The sequence below is a fragment of the Aotus nancymaae genome, unplaced genomic scaffold, assembly GCF_030222135.1.
Source record: "Aotus nancymaae isolate 86718 unplaced genomic scaffold, 86718_ANA_hifiasm-v0.15.2.pri h1tg000009l, whole genome shotgun sequence".
Classification (NCBI taxonomy): domain Eukaryota; kingdom Metazoa; phylum Chordata; class Mammalia; order Primates; family Aotidae; genus Aotus; species Aotus nancymaae.
In genome coordinates this window covers 4,137,205-4,156,670 of record NW_026988420.1, presented here as the reverse complement: position 1 = coordinate 4,156,670, position 19,466 = coordinate 4,137,205, and the positions used below count along the sequence as shown (strand labels likewise).

The 19,466-nt window shown below is 42.1% G+C and overlaps 1 protein-coding gene across 4 annotated transcripts in view; it reads right to left on the bottom strand.

Annotated features, from left to right (window-relative positions):
- Window positions 1-19,466, bottom strand: part of ATP8A2 (ATPase phospholipid transporting 8A2) — a 670,261-nt gene that overhangs the window by 170,117 nt on the left and 480,678 nt on the right. For all 4 annotated transcript variants that reach the window (XM_021677381.2, XM_064373518.1, XM_021677384.2 and 1 more), the window contains exons 29-30: window positions 11,992-12,114; window positions 9,527-9,605 (exon numbers count right to left, since the gene is read on the bottom strand). In XM_021677381.2, the coding sequence (XP_021533056.1) occupies window positions 9,527-9,605; window positions 11,992-12,114 (202 nt within the window). The remainder of the gene's footprint in view (window positions 1-9,526; window positions 9,606-11,991; window positions 12,115-19,466) is intronic.

The following is a 19,466-nucleotide window of genomic DNA, read 5'->3' as shown; positions in this document are numbered from 1 at the left end:
CGCAGGGTAAACAAACAAAGGTAATGTGAGTTCCCCATCTGCTCAGTTTGATAAAATACTAAGTCACAGTTAGAATGATGTGTGATCGCATGTGATGTAAAACCTAATATAATGATGGTGTTTTATGGTTTTATGGCATGCATGAAAAGTGTCATAAAATAAGGGAGACAGAAACCAGTCCCAGATGCTCTCTTACAGACAATTCAGTGTTATGTATGGCTCCAAGATCTGCTGACCCAGGGCAGCAGATGAGCCTGCTCTCCCAGACTCCTATCAGTCGCCAAATCTGGTTGTGTTCAGGAACTGATGTAATTAACGTAGGATTAGCCAAATGAGGCCTGGAAACATAGTCACTAAACTAGACTACTGTGAACAACTGGGACAAAGCCACATGGGCCCTCCAACGTTAGTAGTAACAGCTCAAAATGTTGTCTGCAAAAATCTCTTTGAAAATATTTGTGGGAAAAGCCACAGTTTATAAGAAAAGCATGTCTCATTTTCTAAACAAACAAAATGATCAAGGAACTTATTTCAGAATATTCCAAAGAGCTAGGTTGATGGCATTTTATAAAGATGCCATTGCAATTAAATGCTCATTAAAAACATTACATCATCATCCATCTAAACCACAAAATATATTCAGAAATGACTCTGACAAAGGCAAAATTTCAAGACAACATGATAACATAGTGGTCAGGAGAGACAGGGTCATGAAAACAGATGGGCTGAATTTACACGTATACTTTTGAGGTAGTCGGAATCAGTGGAACACATGAACTGAAGGATGCAGGTGTCTCACTTACACAGGGCTCAGGAGGGGAACTGAGGTAGAGATGGCACCATTCCCTCAACACCAAGGCATCTGCCAAGACATTTTGATCCAAGAGCAGATACCAAGTCTCTCCTGCTTTTCCTCTCTCCTCCTTTCCCTCAGGAGCTTCCAGCAGCACTGTTTCAGAGCATCCAGGATTCCAGAACATTAACTGAGCCAGCCCCCAACACCCACCTTACTTTCTGGGCCTCTCCAGCGGCTCAGAGGAAGCGCACCCCAACTAGGAACTTCTAGATTTACATCAAGAGTGAAGATGTATTCCAAGTTTCAGGTCACTAAATTACACACTTTTAGAAGTTAACCTGTTTATGCCTGTAGTGCCTGTACTAGAATTAAAATGATGCTTTCTGCCTCTGACACTATGAATTCATGAAGAGAAAATTTATTTTTTCCTCCCTATAAAGAGTAGTATAAAGTATTGGAGGTTGCTTTATAAAAGGCAGGGTTTATACAACTGTTAGTGATTACATTCACAACCAGTGCTGCTGGGTGAAGCTCCTGGTTATATAAGCCTGTTGCTGGATTTTCTCCTCTATTGCCATTTCTGCTGGATAAAGTTAAGGACATGAAACTTAAATTTCAATCTATTTTTCACTTTTGTTTAATAAAAATAAATCTGAAAAAGGAAGTAAAAATGACTCAAAGTAAACTTGATTGCCAATGCCCAGGCAGTCACCCAGTGAAGCCACACGTGTTTCTTACTCCTGGGTACACACCTAAGTGATAACCCAAGCACCCCACGCCATGCTATGCCCTGTGTCTTGTTCTCGCCAATCAAATGCGAGCAGAACTGATGGATCTCTTCCTGTGAGACTTGGATAAGAGCAAATGATCCTTGCCCTGAAAACCATCTTGTCTCTCCCCTTCCAGTGTTGAGGCTGAGGGTGCACTCCATGGAGCCTCACCGTGTTGAAATGAAGCGGGCTTAGTTTTAACAGATATGCTAAGACAGGCAGACATGGAATGAGTGTCATAGAGGCAGAAGTTCACACTCACAGACCCCTGAAGCAGGAGGCACAGCAAGCCAGGCAAGGCCATGCCAGGTAGGGCTACAGAGCTCAGGAGGCTGGGGAGAGGTTGGGTATGGCCCAGGCCTCTACTGGGGTTCTCACAGGGAGAAAAGGGCAAGGCAGGGAAGGTATGCTGAGGACATTTAGGACTGAATAACAAGTAATTCTGGCAGGCTCGGGGATGTAAAGATGGACCCCAGTTGTTGGGTACCTGGCCCTGGGGAGCTGTTGGGCAGAGCGAATACCAGCTCAGTGTGCGAGAGTTTGATAAAGGAGGTGGCTGGGGACGTGGGCTCGGGCTCAGTTGGTTTGTATGTCAAAGGCCTGCAGGCAGGGGAGGCATTTGCTATCTTCAATAATGAGTTAGCCCTGGGAGGACAGTCTCTTTGGAATCAAGGCCCTGAATGCCAGAGCATGGGGAATATGGAAAATAAGAAAAATATACTCAATACACCTATGAACAATGCACTCCTCCACTGGATAGAGACATGGGTGAGAAATAAATCTTTACTGGGTTAAGTCCCTGAGATTCCCTGGCTAATCCATCTTGATTCAGCTTCCTACAGGGTGAAATCTGGGAACTCTGGCTCACACTTCTTACAACATTACACCAAACCCAACTGTCTAAAATACACGCAACACAGAGTTTATTAAAAGAGACATTGAAACATAAGAAATATTTAACTGAATGAAAACAATGGCCCTTCCAGCCCAATTCTGGGTTTCAGGATGTGTGAGGTACACTGTCACAATACAGAAAAATAGCTCAAGTCAGAGCTTTACCGAAGTTCGTAACTGCATTTAAAACAAAACAGAAACAAAAATCTTGCATTTGAATTTGGAAACCTGGTTATATTTTAAATGTACTATGATTGGGTTAGTAACCAGTTATGCAGATTTGCAAGCTGTAGTTTCATTTGTATAAATCTGAAAGACTCCCAGAATGTTCTGTGTTTCTAGGTCTTAGGGAGCAAGTTCCACTAACTTTAGGATTTTATGAACTTCCACCACACTGTCCTCTCCGCGGGCCTTCCCAGATGGCAGAGGCCACATGGAGTTACTACCTTGTTTTCCTGTCCCATTTGGCATTTAATATCTGTCTCTCAATCTTTTATCTTAGACCTTTTCTACGCTGCACACAGCACTGTTGGTGAGTTTTATGGGGGAAGAAAATGTCAGTGTATTGTTTCATGTACTTTACTTTAAAATATAGTATTTTGTTGACCTTAATGACTGCATTAGCACATTCTCCTGATGGGTTTAGGACATAGCGCAACCAGGTGGAGAAGGGGATTATTAATTAATGCAAAACTGAGTCCTTCTAGTTTTGGCTCCAACCCATCCACTTCTCTCAACTACCATTATTGCTACACTAGACCAGCGACAGCCCAGAAACTGGACTCCAATCATCATCCTGGCCTGTGTGGTTATATGAAAATAAATCAGACTAATGGCTTTTATTACACTTATACTCCAATCTTGGGTGAGATTTGGGTAAGAGCAAATGATCCTTGCCCTGCAAACCATCTTGTCTCATTGAAGGCGCATTGATTCCAAAAGGCCTGGAATTACATTCACCCGCCACCACGCCCGGCTAATTTTTGTATTTTCAGTAGAGACAGGGTTTCATCATGTTGGTCAGGCTGGTCTTGAACTCCTGACCTCAGGTGATCCATCCACCTTGGCCTCCCAAAGTGCTGGGATTACAGGCGTGAGCCACTGCACCTAGCCACTCTTTTATCTTTTTTAAAAAATAAGTGAATAATTGAGTTTAAGAAGTTGTAGTCTCAGAGAACATTGGCAATCTTGCCTAAATTTAGCTTAATGTGTAACAACGCAAGTCATCAGGATTTATATGATATGAAACACCCAAATTTTCAGTAATAAGTTACGGGTCAGAAATAGTTTAAACCAATATGACCCAATAATGCCACAGGCAAAGAGAGTCACACTAAGTTTTATTTTATACACGTGCACTATTCTTTCAGTATACAAAACATGCCTGATCTTACAGGAGAACATTTATTAAAAAGTATAAAACAGCCTTCTCCAAAAATGTCGAAAGGCTCATTTGCTTAATAGTGCCCATACATAAGAATCCATATGGTATTCTTAAACAGTGAGGGAACAGTTTCTATGGTGTGGACTCTGGGGAATCAAGAATAAATGTTTTTAGGAGCTTTTTTCTTCCGGTAAGTATAGTCTTTTTCCCATCACCTCCCTCTTAAATTTCATCAAGGAAAGTCTGAATACTTCCTTTTTAAAAATCAAAACCGATTTTGTATTATTTTGCCAATAACCACATTACACTTCAAGAGGGTTGCTCAACTGCCGACCAGACATGCCAACGGGAAACCAGAGTGTGGCCTGACACCAGGGCTCCTGATGGACGTGGGTCCCTGTGAAGGTGACAGCCTAGGTCTAACCTAGCATCGCTTTCCAGATCAAAGGAGAGGAGCTGCAGGCAGACCATGGCAGTAAGTATATGGCTGTGATGGTTGGAAGAAATCTGATTTACTGAATTGCTTGAGTGAAAAAATTTATTTTGAAATTTGAAATGAATCATCACAAACTCCATCAGCAAAGGAGTGCTTTGAAAAGTCTCTCCAAAACCACATGAAAATAAGCAAAGCAAAATTCTTGGAAGCATTCTAGGGAATTAACAATATACCCATACCTTCTAGAAAAGATTTATTTCCAATAAGAAAAAGTGTGTTTGCGTTGCATTGCCCAAAAGGAACACCGCTGATATATACCTGAGGTTCTCTCCAAAGATGGTGGAGGCAGAATTTTCTAGTAAAACTTCCTGTCTTTGTGGCATCATCCATACAGGCAGGATCAAGGAAAAAATCAGACTACTGTAGCAAGTTTAGCCCCTGGTCAAACAAAACTCCTCTGGGGCTCTGGGTGTGGGTACGCATCTGAGGGACGACTTCAGGCAGCCCTCGAAAGGTGGGGAGAGGCCTGAAGGTGCTTTTCTGTTACAGTAGGAGCTCCTGGCTCTGACAGTGCCCTAGTTTGTCTCAAATTGGTGCCATGTTCCTATGCCTCTTTGGAGGTGGGGAGGATATACATCCTCCTAAATGACAATTAAGAGTGCAATGAGAACTCACTTGTACTTGGGACAGCAGATTAGCACACATAAACCAGTACTCCGGTCCTGGACATATCCTGGTCCTCTAGTGCTTACAGTCCTTATCCCTGCCACCCCCATCCCCATCAAAAACTCAACTCAGACTCCTGCCAGGTCCTGTGTGTCTCTCTACAGAGCAATCTTAATCTTCTTCACAGGCAAATCTCATCATATAACTCTCCCACCTCCAACCCTTCCCTGAGAAAAAGTCCCCCCTACCAGGTGTTAGTGATCAGATCCTCCCTCACTTCTTCATCCCTTTTCCAGCCCCTACGTCCTCTCTATGCTGTAGTCGTCTTGACTAGGGGTGGTTTTCCACTACACGGAAGATGCTAGAAATATGTAGAGATGTGTTTTGATTGATAGTTCCAAAAGGACAGGGAAGGGAGGAGAGGGAGTGTCTTAGTTCTTTTGGCCAACTATAACAACATACTATAAACTGCATGGCTTATAATCCCCGGAAATTTATTTCTTATAGTTCTGGAGCCTGAGAAGTCCAAGATCAAGGAAGTGGTAGATTTGGTGTCAGGTGAGGATCCGTTCCTCACAGGGTAACGTCTTCTAGCTACATTCCCACATGGTGGAAGGGGCAAGTGAGCTCTCTAGGGTTCCTTTTGTAGGGACACTAATTCCATTCCTGAGAGATCTACCCTCATGCCCAATCAACTCCCAGAGGCCCTATGTTGTATATCATCACCTTACTGTTTGAGGTTGTAACATATGAATTGGGGGGGGCATGAACAGTCAGATCACAGTAGGAGTTTACTGTTTTTCCAGTCCAGAGCAGGAATGCTCAGTGTCTCGAATGTCTCACCAGAGGCTGATAAAAAAGAGTACAGAGTCCAGGCACCCCCAGTCCCACTAAAGTACTTCCCATGGCCTCAGCAGCTCAGGTTCTGCACACCTGCTTTCTCCTGGCCAGGAATGTTCCTTCTCCCAACCATGCCCCACATTTCCCTTGTCCCATGTGGCCACCCCCTACTCCTCTTTCAAGAACTTCAATATCACTTCCTGGAAGAAGACGCTCCCGAACTCATCAGACTAGGTTGTATCCCTTTATACATAAGCTCCGCTCACAGACCCTAGGACTCAGTGCACTGGTAATTAAGCAATATGTATGAAATTCCTGACCATCAACTCTGACGTTAGGTAAGCCTCCAGAGGGCAAGAGAGGCAGTGCCTGGCTTGCTGATGTCTATATTCACTCTGCCCTCAGAGAACCTCTTACCTCATAGATAATGCCATAATCTCAGCGAACAAAGAAGCTCCTTTCAAAACATGCTCTCCAAACACAATTCCATTCCTGGGTTTTACCTTCCCTAAGCTGTCCCCTGGAATCTCTGCCAGTAGTTTTCTTTCTACCCCTCACTTTATGAGACACGACAGGTTTATTTCCCAAATTGCTCTGATCATAAAATTCTCCTAGATCTAAATTCTATACTGACCCTTCAATGCTTAAACAGTTAAGTCCCAGTTTCTTTTTATTTATTTATTTATTCTTGAGACAGAGTTTTGCTTTTTCGCCCAGGCTGGTGTGCAGTGGCACAATTGTGGCTCACTGCAACCTCCGCCTCCCAGGTTCAAGTGATTCTCCTGCCTGAGCCTCCCAGATAGCTGGGATTATAGGCCCTTGCCACCATGCCTGGCTAGTTTTTGTATTTTTAGCAGACATGGGGTTTTGCCATGCTGGCCAGGCTGGTCTTGAACTGACCTCAGGTGATCCACCCGCCTCGGCCTCCCAAAGTGCTGAGATTACAGGCGTGAGCCACCACACCCGGCCACATCCCAGTTTCTTAACCGCACACTCAAAGCCCTCTGTAATTCAGCTTTCACCTGCCTTCCTAAACTTCCCCATCTTCCACCCTTTAGGTGCTCAGTTTTCCACGCCTAGCTCGAATTTCCCTACTTTGCTTGGTTCTTCCTTCTGCTGGATTTCATGGCTAAACTTAAATATTACCTCCTCTAAGAAGCTATGAATAACTCCAAATGAAAGCCATCTCTCAGTACTCTGATATCTGGTAACATTTTATCTGTGGTTTACTTGAAACAGCTATTTTCTACCTTGTACTAGAGTTATTCATGTGCAAATCTGCTCTGGTTTGAATGTAGCCCCCAAAGTTCACGTGTGGAAATTTTGATCTCCAATGCAGTGGTGCTGGGGACGGTGAGCTGATTGATAGGAGGTGTTTGGGTCATGGGGGCACCACCCTCATGAATGCATTAACAGTGTTGTCACTGGCGTGGGTTCCTTCCTCTTTCTCTACCCATATCCTTCCACCATGGGATGAAACATCAAGTGGGTCCTAACGAGAAGCCAGCCTCCTGACCTGGGACTTCCCAGCCTCCAGAACCATGAGCCAAATACATTTCTGTTCACTATAAATTACCCGATCTGTGATACTCTAATAGCAGCACGATATGGACTAAGACAAAGTCTAATCTCCCTTTCCAGACTACAAACTCTTTGAAAATGAGATCGACATTGAAGTATCTACTAACACCCTCAGACTTTACCATAGTGTCTTGAACAGAACAGGAATAAGGTTAATGAGCAATAATATAATGATCTTTTTCTCTGTACTAATAGTGAGAATTTAGAAATTAATTTTAAAGTATTCAATTTGTTAGAGGAAGTCAACTAATGACCAAGGACACCAGTGTCCCTCTGTTGTTCTGATACACTTAATATTTGCAATTTACTTCACTTTCCACAGTTTCATTCAATAGGTTATTGTTTGCAACACAACTCAAAGAAAAGCCCTATGCTGAAGGCTCAATAAATACAATGAAATAATGACGTTGATGATGATGGTGATAAAAAAAGAGGTAAAAAAAAACCTTCCTATTGGCTGGTTGCCAGGTAATTTGCCAAATTTGGAGGAATTAGATGAGGAGAGCAATCTAATTTAAAATTCACTTGGTGTTGTCTCTTAGATAAGTTGGCAACTGCTGGGAGTCTATATCCTTTTAAACACAGCCCACGTTAGGTGAATGAATGGACTTACATAATGGAATCTGGGTCAACCATAGCAATTCCACTGTAAACTACAAGACACCAACTGAAAGTATATGATCGTAATTCAAGGATTAGAAACCATTGTCTCCACTGCAGAAGGGCCACATTAGTTCCTTTTGAAGCAGGTAAGTAAATGACCATCTTGTAAAGCTTCTGACAGTCAAAAGGCAAGCACTTCTGAGTTAGGAACGCAGTAGGGTGTCTAGATTGGAAGTGGTAAGGGGTCTTCAGATAATACTTGTGGCTAGTCCATGCTTTGTGCAGACTCTTCTTAAGTACCAAAGCCTGGACTCAGGTACAGAGGACAATTGCTCAAATTTCTCCTATGCTCATTAGACATACTACTTCCCATCACTAGTCCTTCCTGCTACAATGATGGCTGAGTCTGTCACCAAAATATCACAGCTTCTGAAACAAAATCACACCCCAAATTCTTATATGTACACATTCGTATTTATAAAACCATTTTAAAATAAATCTGCTGAGTAAAGATGAATCACAAGAAAGGTTTCAAGTTAAAAGAAAATGATTTCACTAGAATGCCCTTTTTTGGGGTGGGGCTAGAAAGCGTAAAATTGTATTCTCTGATTTAAAGACTTAGGGACCCTCAAAGGAAAAGGAGTTCTGATGAAATTGAAAGAATAAGTCACGTGGCATAAGAAATCGGCAATGCATGCATTTTCTCTGTCAGTATTTAATAGGTTAAAGAATATCAGTGAGGATGAATCATTTCTGTTTGAAGCATAAAACTCACTGACACCGAAACAAAGACTCTTGGAAACTTTATATTCTTGGTTCTTTGAACAATAAAGGGCCTGTCTAGTCAACATTTGGAGTAATTTTTCCCAGGGGGATTATTACTATTTGAGAGGGATGAAAGAGTAGCATTCTCATGATACATTTTTATTTTCTGAGAATAAAAATCTGTCTCTTTAGGAGGCCACGTTCTGGATGTATTAAGAAGTATGGAAAAAAACATGGGGTCTGCCACAGTTCTCAGACATCCTCTTCTAGCTGTAAAGACAAACACCAATCTGGAGAATCAGTTCTCAAACTCTAACTTCACAAAGCGTACATCAAGGACAGGACACACTTTCAGAAAGCTAGGAATAAGAGTCAATGCTTCTAAGATTTGAGTTATTCTGCACATGGGTAGGGGAGGCTTGGAAATAAAAGCCCAAGTAATTAACAGAGAATTTCAAACCACGGACAAAAAGCATCAACATTTCATTATAGTACAGTGCTTTCCTTCAAGATCTCTGACCCAAACAGTTTTCAGAAACTGAGGTGGGAATTCCTAGTACTCAAACTATGCAGTCAACTGGAAAGAAAATGGGTTTTCAAAGCCAGAACTGATGAAACCTAACAGCTATCAACCTGGGACTAGCTCTCATGATGCTTTGGGTATATTTTCCCTCTAAAATGTGTTTTTGTGATCTCACATTCTCCTGAACTGGAAAAAAAAACTGTGAACACACAGGCAGCAGAGCGGCTGCAAAGCTCCTTGCTGACAGGTGAAATCACACAGCCCTTACCATGCTCCAGAGCTTTCATGGGAAACCAGAAGAGGACGAGGGAGTGGACCAAGGCGTTGATGCAGTGACCCCAGAAAACCTAAGGGAAAAGAAACCAGGGGAGTCAGAAGCTGCCCAAAACACTTGATCTCTGTGAAACTCTCAACAAACACCACATTGTGAAGGATCCTGGCCGTGCACTGCTGCATGGTTCCAGGAGTAGCATATTATTCTTGAATTTAAAAAAAAAAAAGAAAACCCACGAAAATCAACTATTTATTAATTTCCACATACAAATGACTGGATTACCTCCACATCGTATTACTTTAGTTGCAAAGACCTAAGTACCTGCTCACGTGTGCGCAGACCAACACAATCTATCCACTTGCGAAAAATTCATTCTGATCAGTTCTCTTTAGTATTGTAAGAGAGACAACAACATTTTACAAATACCCAGAAACAGGGTATTAGGTCAAAATTGTTAAGAAGAGATTAAAACAGAGTCTCTTCTTAACAAACTGTGTCAGGGGCTGATGGGATGTCTTAAAAGCACTGACCACTTGCAAATTCTTACATGGCGTTCTCACACTTTTGTTTTACTGCTTCAAATTCCTCTCACTAAACTTTTCCTTTTATTTTTGGGATTTTAGATAATATGATCTTTGAAAATTCTCTTTATTTCAATGCTTAAGAGGTGAGAAAAAAGAACACAAGGTTTAGTTTATTTTAAACTTTAGTTTCATTAATGCATTGCCATCATTGTTTTAACCACTGTGATGATAGAACTATTAACTATTAAAGCCAGATTAAATTGATTTAAACATCCACAAATTGTTGCTGGGAATTATCATACAGTTTGAGCCTAAGTAGTAGTGAGACAACAGAAAATAGTGGAAAATGTTATTATAAGACAATGGGATTTCCCTGCTTTAAATGTTCATTTTGCACCATCACTGACCTGTCTACCTAAAAAAAAAAAAATTCTTCAAAGTGTCTGCAGATAAGTTTCCAGGCATTCTCAGCTCTTACTTACTTCCCACCTCAAATGGCCTTTGAATTAAAATTCTGTAGAAAATGCATTGATGTAAATATTGCAGTGAAAATGGGTCACATTTTCCCATTAGCGGAATCATAGTCAACAAGGATTGGTAAAATCCTCAGGTCTCTTCGGATATAGGAGGCAGCAGAACCAATAAGGAGCCCTTCTGTTTCTTCCCTGCCTCAGATGTAACCAGTGAGCCTCCCCAGAAAAAGGTGGCTGTGAGGGACATCAGCCTCAGAAGCAAGGCCCTGGGAGACTGTTCTCTCTTTGACGCCTGGAGAGGTGACTCCCTGTGTCCTTCTCACTGATAGCCCAGGAACCACGCATGCAAATCATGACCACCACCAGCACACAGTGCTGGAGCTGAACTGCGTGAGGGACCTCTGTCTATAAACTTCTGAATCCCCCCTGCACAAAGACCTGAGGCAGAAACGAGGCCGTGCAGCCACGCTCACATCTCTCTCCTCTGCGCCCAGGCACACATCTCTCTTTTCTTTGGATGGGGTCACCCAAGCACTCTGCCACTTTCAGCCACAAATGGCATCTGTGTGGCAGACCCCTCTGCTGTCTGAGACCGCACGACCCCTTTAACACCCCACGTGGCTTCAGCGAGGGCTTGTCAGTATCACCTATACCTTTATTTTTTGAGATGGAGTTTTGCTCTTGCTACCCAGGCTGGAGTGCAATGGCACGATCTCAGCTTACTGCAACCTCTACCTCCCGGGTTCAAGTGATTCTCCTGCCTCAGCCTCCCAAGTAGTTGGGACTACAGGCATGTGCCACCACGCCTGGCTAATTTTTGTAATTTTTGTAGAGACAAGGTTTCTCTATGTTGGTCAGGCTGGTCTCGAACTCCCGACCTCAGGTAATCTGCCTGCCTCAGCCTCCCAAAAGTCTGGGTTAACAGGCATGAGCCACTGCACCTGGCCCCCCAGCCTTTTTTTTTTTTTTTTTTTTTTTTGGTCTCCTTTCTGATTCTCTGGTCCAGAAAAATAAAACTAAACAAAACCACTGCAACTCGTGATCCCTGAGTTCATATCTAGCCAATTTTACTCACTAGCTAAAGAAACATTTTATTTAAAATGACAAACCCAGCAACAGTTAGGTAATCTCCCATCGGGCCTCCACATGAGGCTGCAGGACCGTGTAAAGGAGGTCTCCAACAGCGGATCCTGAACCTGGGCTATGGGAGCTGCTGCCCACACTGATGTCAGGGGCTGATGGGGAGAAGCGGGAAGGAGTCCACACACTGGGATCGCAGCCCATGCAGCATGGACCCGTTGCCTGAGAAGGTGTCTTGAAGTCATGGGGCTTGTAAGTGGGTCACGTTCTCGGCACTTCTCAAATGTTCCTTCTTAACCTTCAAATATCTCATAGGCAGATGACTAGAATCAAACAGCCATGCCTTTCTGAGGTGACAATTCTGAGATCACATCCTGTTTACCTTTGTATTGAAGCCTTCGCCGTTCTGCGTGATTTTGTAAAGCTGGGGAAACCTAAGCATGCTCTCCTGAGTGCAAGACCTCTCGAAGATTCCCAGAGTGAAGGGCGGCAAAGCGGTGAAAATCTGCAGGGAGAACAATGAGCCATTAAGAGCAGCCCTTCCCATCCATAGGGCTGCAGCGCTCCCTTCTACCAAATGATGACTTCATTTCCAGTCAAGTCCCAACCTGAGATTCCATGATTCACAACTCCCCAGACATCCTCCAAACAAAGGAAATCAACGTAAGACCATTTTTACGTTAATCACTATAAAATGAATGCCCTGAACACTAAAAACATTATAAATTGTCTGATTAGCCAAGATTTCTTGTTAAATTAGCAACTACCCTCCTTTGTAAAATTAGGACTGATGTGGAGCCATGCCACAGTTAGCTTTGTGAAGTGTTGCTTTGTTTTCCATCACGCTGGCTGAGGTACAATTTACAACTCTCCATCCTGACGTTATACTCAAATTTCAGGAAGCATAATGTACTTCACCCATTTATTCATTCAACAGACATTTACAGTAAATGAATTATGGACTAGACACTGTGATAAGCACCAGGCATGGAGAGATTTAAACACAGAAGAAGAAAGAAGGAAAGGAAGCTGGTCCCTGACCTCCAGGAATGCCATCTACTGCAAAAGTGGGGGAGGGGAGTGGGGCAACAGGTATAGAGATAAATCTATAAAATGCAGGGCTCTGCAAAACTATTAATACCTGTGGGGGAGAGGATGCAGAAGGAGAAGGGAGAGTCACCACAGGATCCTTGCACCAAAGAGTATCTGACCCACAAGGTACTGGACCAACAAGATTTGGCAACATGACAGGGATGAGGGCAAGGAAGCATTCCCGTGAGAGATGCACCCCTTACAAAGCTCTGAGCCATGAGCATGCCTGTTTAGGGGTGTTGAACAAAGTTTACCAGAGGCCACTGTTTGGACTGAGCTCCTGTATGCAGCCCCAGCAGACCTCACCAAATCAGAATGGTTGTTTCTTGTGCTAAGAGCTGGGTCATCAAACTAAACTTTGAAACAGGCCAACTTTCCAAAAAACAAGAGATTCACAGCAACCAGTTTACCTGGGTCCCAGAAAGGGCCCAGTTTACCTGAGACAGTGGGATACAGAAGTCCCCTCTGTTTTAACTCTGTAAGGAAAATCACTTTGAAACAACCAATCACTTTTTGGAGCATCTGATCTGCAAGGTACTGGACAAACAGCATTTGGCAAGATAACAAATCCTTGTTTGTTCTGTTTCTGTTTCTTTAGCCTCTTTCTGCTATAAAGCTGACCTCCTCTGCTCAGCTCATCAGAGCACTCATTCAGTTTCATGGAATGAGATGTTACCCAATTTCAGAATGGTTAATACAAGCCAATTCGATCTTTAAATCGTTGTAATTTTGTCTTTTGATGAGGAACCTTCTAAGATCCACAGGATGGTGGCTGGCTGAGGGTGCAGTGTCAGGCAAGGATAGGAATGAGACCAAACAATCTCCAGTGACAGTGGGTTCTTGGGCAGATGGTGCCTTGCAAGACTGACTTTCACCTGTACTCACATTTGTGTATTAGAAAGATAAAGCAGGAGCCGAAGAAGGTGCTTGGAAGAAACATGTCATTTTAACTCAGGACATGTTGGCCTTGAGAGTCCTTCTCCTGCTTGGTTCTGGGCATGGTTCACAGAGCCTGGGTCACTTGCTGCTAAGCGTCAGCGCCCTCAAATCCCCATCCACAAACCCAGCAAGCTCTCAGGCCTGTGGGAATCGGGCGTGTGTCTCTAAGAGAATTCTGAACTCACACTAGCTATTTGGAGATGGAGTATGTGGCCAGAGCAAGCTGTTCCCACATCCATTAGGAGCAAGCAATCAGGTGTGTGGTGAGTAGAGCCAGTGAAACTCTCACGCTCTTCCTTCAGCGCACAGCAGAATGGAAGGCAGCCCAGGGTTTTGGTGTGCTGCAAAGGCTTAAGGAGAAATCCACAGGAGACTTGTTGCACCCACTTCCCTCACAACAACAAAAGTTGTCTGTTTTACGGCTGTGCAGAGCTTTCCAGAAGCCAGACGCCCTGTTCACTTTCTTAGTACCTACCCTCACCTCCATTGCTCTGCATCAATGTGTACATGTGATACTGTGCCTACTGTTTCCACTGCAGTCTTTAAAAAAAAAAAAAAAAACAACTTGAGCTTTTCCTTCTACCCATCTTCAAATTCTCCCCTGCCCTTCCTCACCATGCTATAATGAAGCCCAGCAAGCCCACATATTTTCCACTCTGCCTATAGCATAACATACACACACACACACACACACACACACAGAGGCTAGGGATCATAACTTGTTTCATAAAATGTTGACACTGGCCAGTCGTGGTGGCTTCTGCCTGCAATCCCAGCACTTTGGGAGGCCAACACAGGAGTTTGAGACCAGCTTGTGCAACACAGTGAGTCTCCGTCTAAACTGAAGAATATAAAAAAAATTAGCGGGTGTGGTAATGTGTGCCTGTAGTCCCAGCTACTTGGAAAGTAGAGGCAAGAGGACTGCTCCAGCCTGGAAGGTTGAGGCTGCAGTCAGTTATGATTGCAACACTGCATTCCAGCCTGGGCAACAGGGTGAGACCCTGTCCACTTCCAACCAAAAAAGTAGACATTATTCACATTTTTCTTCATCATGCTTTTCTTGCTGAACAATACATTACAGAAAGCCCTCCAAATCCCTTGGGTTTGAGGCTAATGCAGTCTTTTAATGCTCACATAATCATTCATAGTATGGATGTACCATGTTTTTTTAGCCATTCACCCACAGACAGGCATTCTTTTTCTTTCCAGTTCTTTGTTACCACAAACATTATGTAATAAATATCTATACTACGTTATAACATATAGGCTTTTTCTTTTTCTTTTATCTCTATGGGAAGAAGGCCCAGCAGTGGAGTTGTTAGGTAAAAGGATATATACATTTTTTTTTTTTTTTTTTTTTTTTTTGAGACGGAGTTTCGCTCGTTACCCAGGCTGGAGTGCAATGGCGCGATCTTGGCTCACCGCAACCTCCGCCTCCTGGGTTCAGGCAATTCTCCTGCCTCAGCCTCCTGAGTAGCTGTGATTACAGGCATGCGCCACCATGCCCAGCTAATTTTTTTTATTTTTAGTAGAGACGGGGTTTCACCATGTTGACCAGGATGGTCTCGATCTCTTGACCTCGTGATCCACCCGCCTCGGCCTCCCAAAGTGCTAGGATTACAGGCTTGAGCCACCGCGCCCGGCCTACATTTTTAATTTTACTAGATTCTGCCTTTCAAAGCATTTTGAAAGCATTTTCCTCTCCCTTTGCAAAAGACAATCATAGGCTTTTCCCTATTTCCCTATCAGCAATGGTTGTTACATTGGTCTTTTAATGTTCTCCAGTCTTAAAAATTAAAGATGTTACTTCTTAATTTAAAAAGTTGCATTTCCCCAACTACAATGAGTTTGAGCATGTTTTCACACGTTTGTTGGCTCTCTGGATTTGCAGTTCTGTGAAATGTCTACTTATGTCTTTTGTCCACTTTCTATCCATGGCTTATCCTCTTTTCGAAGAGTTCTTCGAGTAGAACAGATAGCAACTCTGTCTTTCTGCTATGAAATTTCATGCAAATGGACTCTTGGTCTATTGGTTTTTTAAATGGGTTCTTTTGCTGCATAAAAGCTTTTAACGTTTAAATGGTCGAGAAATGCTTCTGCGTATCCAACTGTGGTTACAGAAGTTTCCCCTCTGTGAAAATTACATGTTTTCAGAAGCGTCTTGTAGGATTTTACTATTTTATTTTGCACGTTTAAGTCTTTAATACATCTGGAATTAATTTTTCTTTATAGGAGTCCATTTTTTTTCCAGATAAAGAGCCAGTTGTGAGAACATAATTAATTAGGCCAAACTTTCCTCACTACATTGAAAGATCACCTTTAAGGCTTATCAAATTCTCATGTATTACACATCTAGAATCTCGAACGAGAATGTAGTTCTAGAACCTCCAACTTATTTGTCAATAACAGTGACTTGGTTATGGTGGCTTCATGGTATAGTCTGATATTTAGCAAAAATAAGTCTACTTTTATGATCTTGTTGAGCATGCTTTACATATTTATTCTCAGATACTTGTAAATTTCATTTATAATTTAATATAACTTTATTCACCTTCCCACTTTCTTCCCAAAACATTCACTTGTTGGGATTGAGTCTCTGTGGAATCACATATATATTAATTTTAGAAGGATTGAATCTTTTATGATACTAAGTCTTCCCACACAAGAAAATAGTACGCTTTTCCATTTGTTCAGTAACACTTTTTTAAAAAATGTAGGTACTGTAAACAATTTTCCTATGCAATGTATAATTTTAATTGTTTTTTTTGAAAGAATTATTGCTTCCTTTGCATTTCTAGGTGTCCATTGCTAGAGCAAAAAAAAAAAAAAAGAAGAAGAAAAAGAAAAAAAGCTATTTATTGCTAGGCTAGAAAAAGGCTACTGATTTTTAAAATATATTTATCATTTATCTGGTCACTTTATCAAATTCTCTTATAATTCTAGTATTTGTCTATTTGTTTTCTAGATAAATAATCACATATGAATATATTTACATTACCATATTTCTGTGAGCATATTTGTATAAGTACAGAAATTGTTCACTGTTTTCCCAGTATTTGCAATCTTCTCTGCAGTTGCCGAAAAATAGAAAACAATGATAAATTATATAGTGATGGCAGGTATCTTGATTAATTTCTTATTTTAAATGAAATCATTTCAGAATTTTACCACTTTGGGCAGCATGCTACTGGTTTCTGTAGTCTGAATTCTGGTTAAATGGCTTTTTTCTGTTTCTATTTTATTTAGAGTTCTTACTTTGGGAATGGCAGCTGAATTGCCTCAAATACTTTTGTAGCATGTCCTGAGGGGATGGTGTTTTTCTTATTTTATTGATATAGTGATATTTAGAACAATGTTTAATTCCAAGTCTCCTGTAATCCTAAAATAAATCTTACTTTGTCATATACTTTTTCTTTTAATATATTTTTGAACTCCATTTGCCAATATTTATTTAGAAATTATTGCATTTATGTTTATAAGTGAAACTGGCCCAGTTTTCTTCTTCAAATGATGCTGGCTTGATAACGGGATTCATTTTCCACTACAGGTTAAACAATATTAGAGTATTCTCTGCACTATAACAGACATAAAATTTAGCTGAAATCCATCTGATGCTAGTAGCATTGGTCCCTGGTGGTTTTTTCTGTCTCATTTTACCCACAAAACAAAATGATATAGAAATTTGACTATGGATATAATGAATATCTCCTGGGACAGCATTTATTCATCTTTTAGGAAGATACAAGAGTTTCAAGCCTGTTTGTTGTTGTTGTTTTTGAGACAGAGGCTTGCTCTGTCTCCCAGGCTGGACTGCAGTGGTGTGATCTCAGCTCACTGCAACCTCCGCCTCCCGGAGCAATTTTCCTGTCTCAGCCTCCCAAGTAGCTGGGACTACAGGCGCACACCACCACACCTAGCTAATTTTTGTATTTTTAGTAGATATGAGGTTTCACCATGTTGGCCAGGCTGGTCTCGAACTCCTAACCTCAGGTGATCCACCTGCCTTGCCCTCCCTAAGTGCTGGGATTACAGGCATGAGCCAACATGCCCAGCCTCAAGCCTCTTTTAATGCTGTTAACTTGTTATGAGAATTAGTTTGAGAAACAAGGACTTGCTACTTTAGCTGGCTGGTGAAATCAAAGAGTAAATTTAGAAGAAAAAGCAGGAGAGAAATACTGCTTAAAGAATATGACTAGGGGAGAATTAAAGAATACTGCTAGGGGAGAACCCAGCCCAGAGGAGGAGGATTACCAGCAAATGCCTTCCTAATCACAAACGTTCTCTTGCAGGGGGTCTCTAGAATGATCCTGGACTGAAAAAATTGCTAAATAGAGCATTATTGGAGCAAGAATGGCCAAACTGGAATATGGATTAAGATAATTAGGTAACAGTATTCAATCCATGTTAAATGTTTCAGATTTGATCATTATACTTTGGTTACATAAGAGGAAGATCATGCTGCTATTGACTGAAGTATTAAACAGTAAAGGGGCATGATGTTTGTAATACTCTGCTAGGTCAGAAATAAATGCAGTCACTTGTGTGTGCATGAGTGTAGGCAAGTGTGCACTTGTACAAGTATGGAGAAAGAGAATGCAATTGGGAAGAATGCTAATAAATGTTGGATGAAGGGCAAATAGCAGTTCTTTGTACCTTTTTTGTAACTTTTCTCTAAATTTGTATTTATACAAATGTCACCAAAACAATTTCCATGGGGGCAAATCTCCATGTTCCCAAAAGGTTTGGTCCCTCCAGTATGAGCAAGTCTGGGGGCCGGGGCGCTTTTGGATTCACTTGGCAATTTCTTGACCATTCCATCCAAACTGCCAATACTCACCAGAAGCCTACATCAATGCCTGGTAACCTAAGCCCTTTCACCCTGAAATACACTTTTCCTTTTTTTTTTTTTGAGATGGAGTCTTGCTCTGTCACCCAGGCTGGAGTACAGTGGTGCAATCTTGGCTCGTTGTAAACTCCACCTCCTGGGTTCAAGCAGTTCTTCTGCCTCAGCCTCCTGAGTAGCTGGGACTACAGGTGTGCACAACCACTTCCATCTAATTTTTGTATTTTTAGTCGAGATGGGGTTTCACCATGTTGGCCAGGATGGCCTCGATCTCTTGACCTCATGATCTGCCTCGGCTTCCCAAAGTGTTGGGATTACAGGCGTGAGCTACCACGCCCGGCTGAAATATACTTTTCTATCACAGTGTACTCTCTCTGTAGTTTGGGGGTCAGAAAGACTGCATAGAATATATTCCCAACCGTAGGGATGTGCATAACAATAACTAGAAAAGTTGGCGGCTCATGCCTGTAATCCTACCACTTTGGGAGGCAAAGGTGGGAAGAATGCTTGAGCCAGGAGTTTTAGACCATCCTGGGCAACATAGCAAGACCCTGTTTCCACAAATTTTTTTAAAAAAATTAGCTGGATGTGGTGGCACTTGCCTGTGGTCCCAGCTATGAAGGAGGCTGAGGTGGGAGGATTGCTTGAGCCAAGGAGGTCAAGTCTAGAGTGAGCAGCGATGGTGCCACTGTGCTCCAGCCTGGGTGACAAAGGAAGACCCAGTCTCAAAAAAAGAAAGAAGAAAGAAAGAGAGAGAGAAAGAAAGGAAAGAAAGAAAGAGAAAGAAAGGAAAAATTGCAATATCTCTGAGATATTCTTTGTTAATCTCGGGTGGTGCTCAGGAATCTGCAGTTTTCAAATAAACCCTGGTTATTTTCTTGCAAATGGTCTGTGGGCCTTATTTAGACCAACACTGCCCTCTAGCCTGTCAGCATCTTATGCATAGTAGGCACTCAATAAAATCTGCTGGATTAATTTGAATT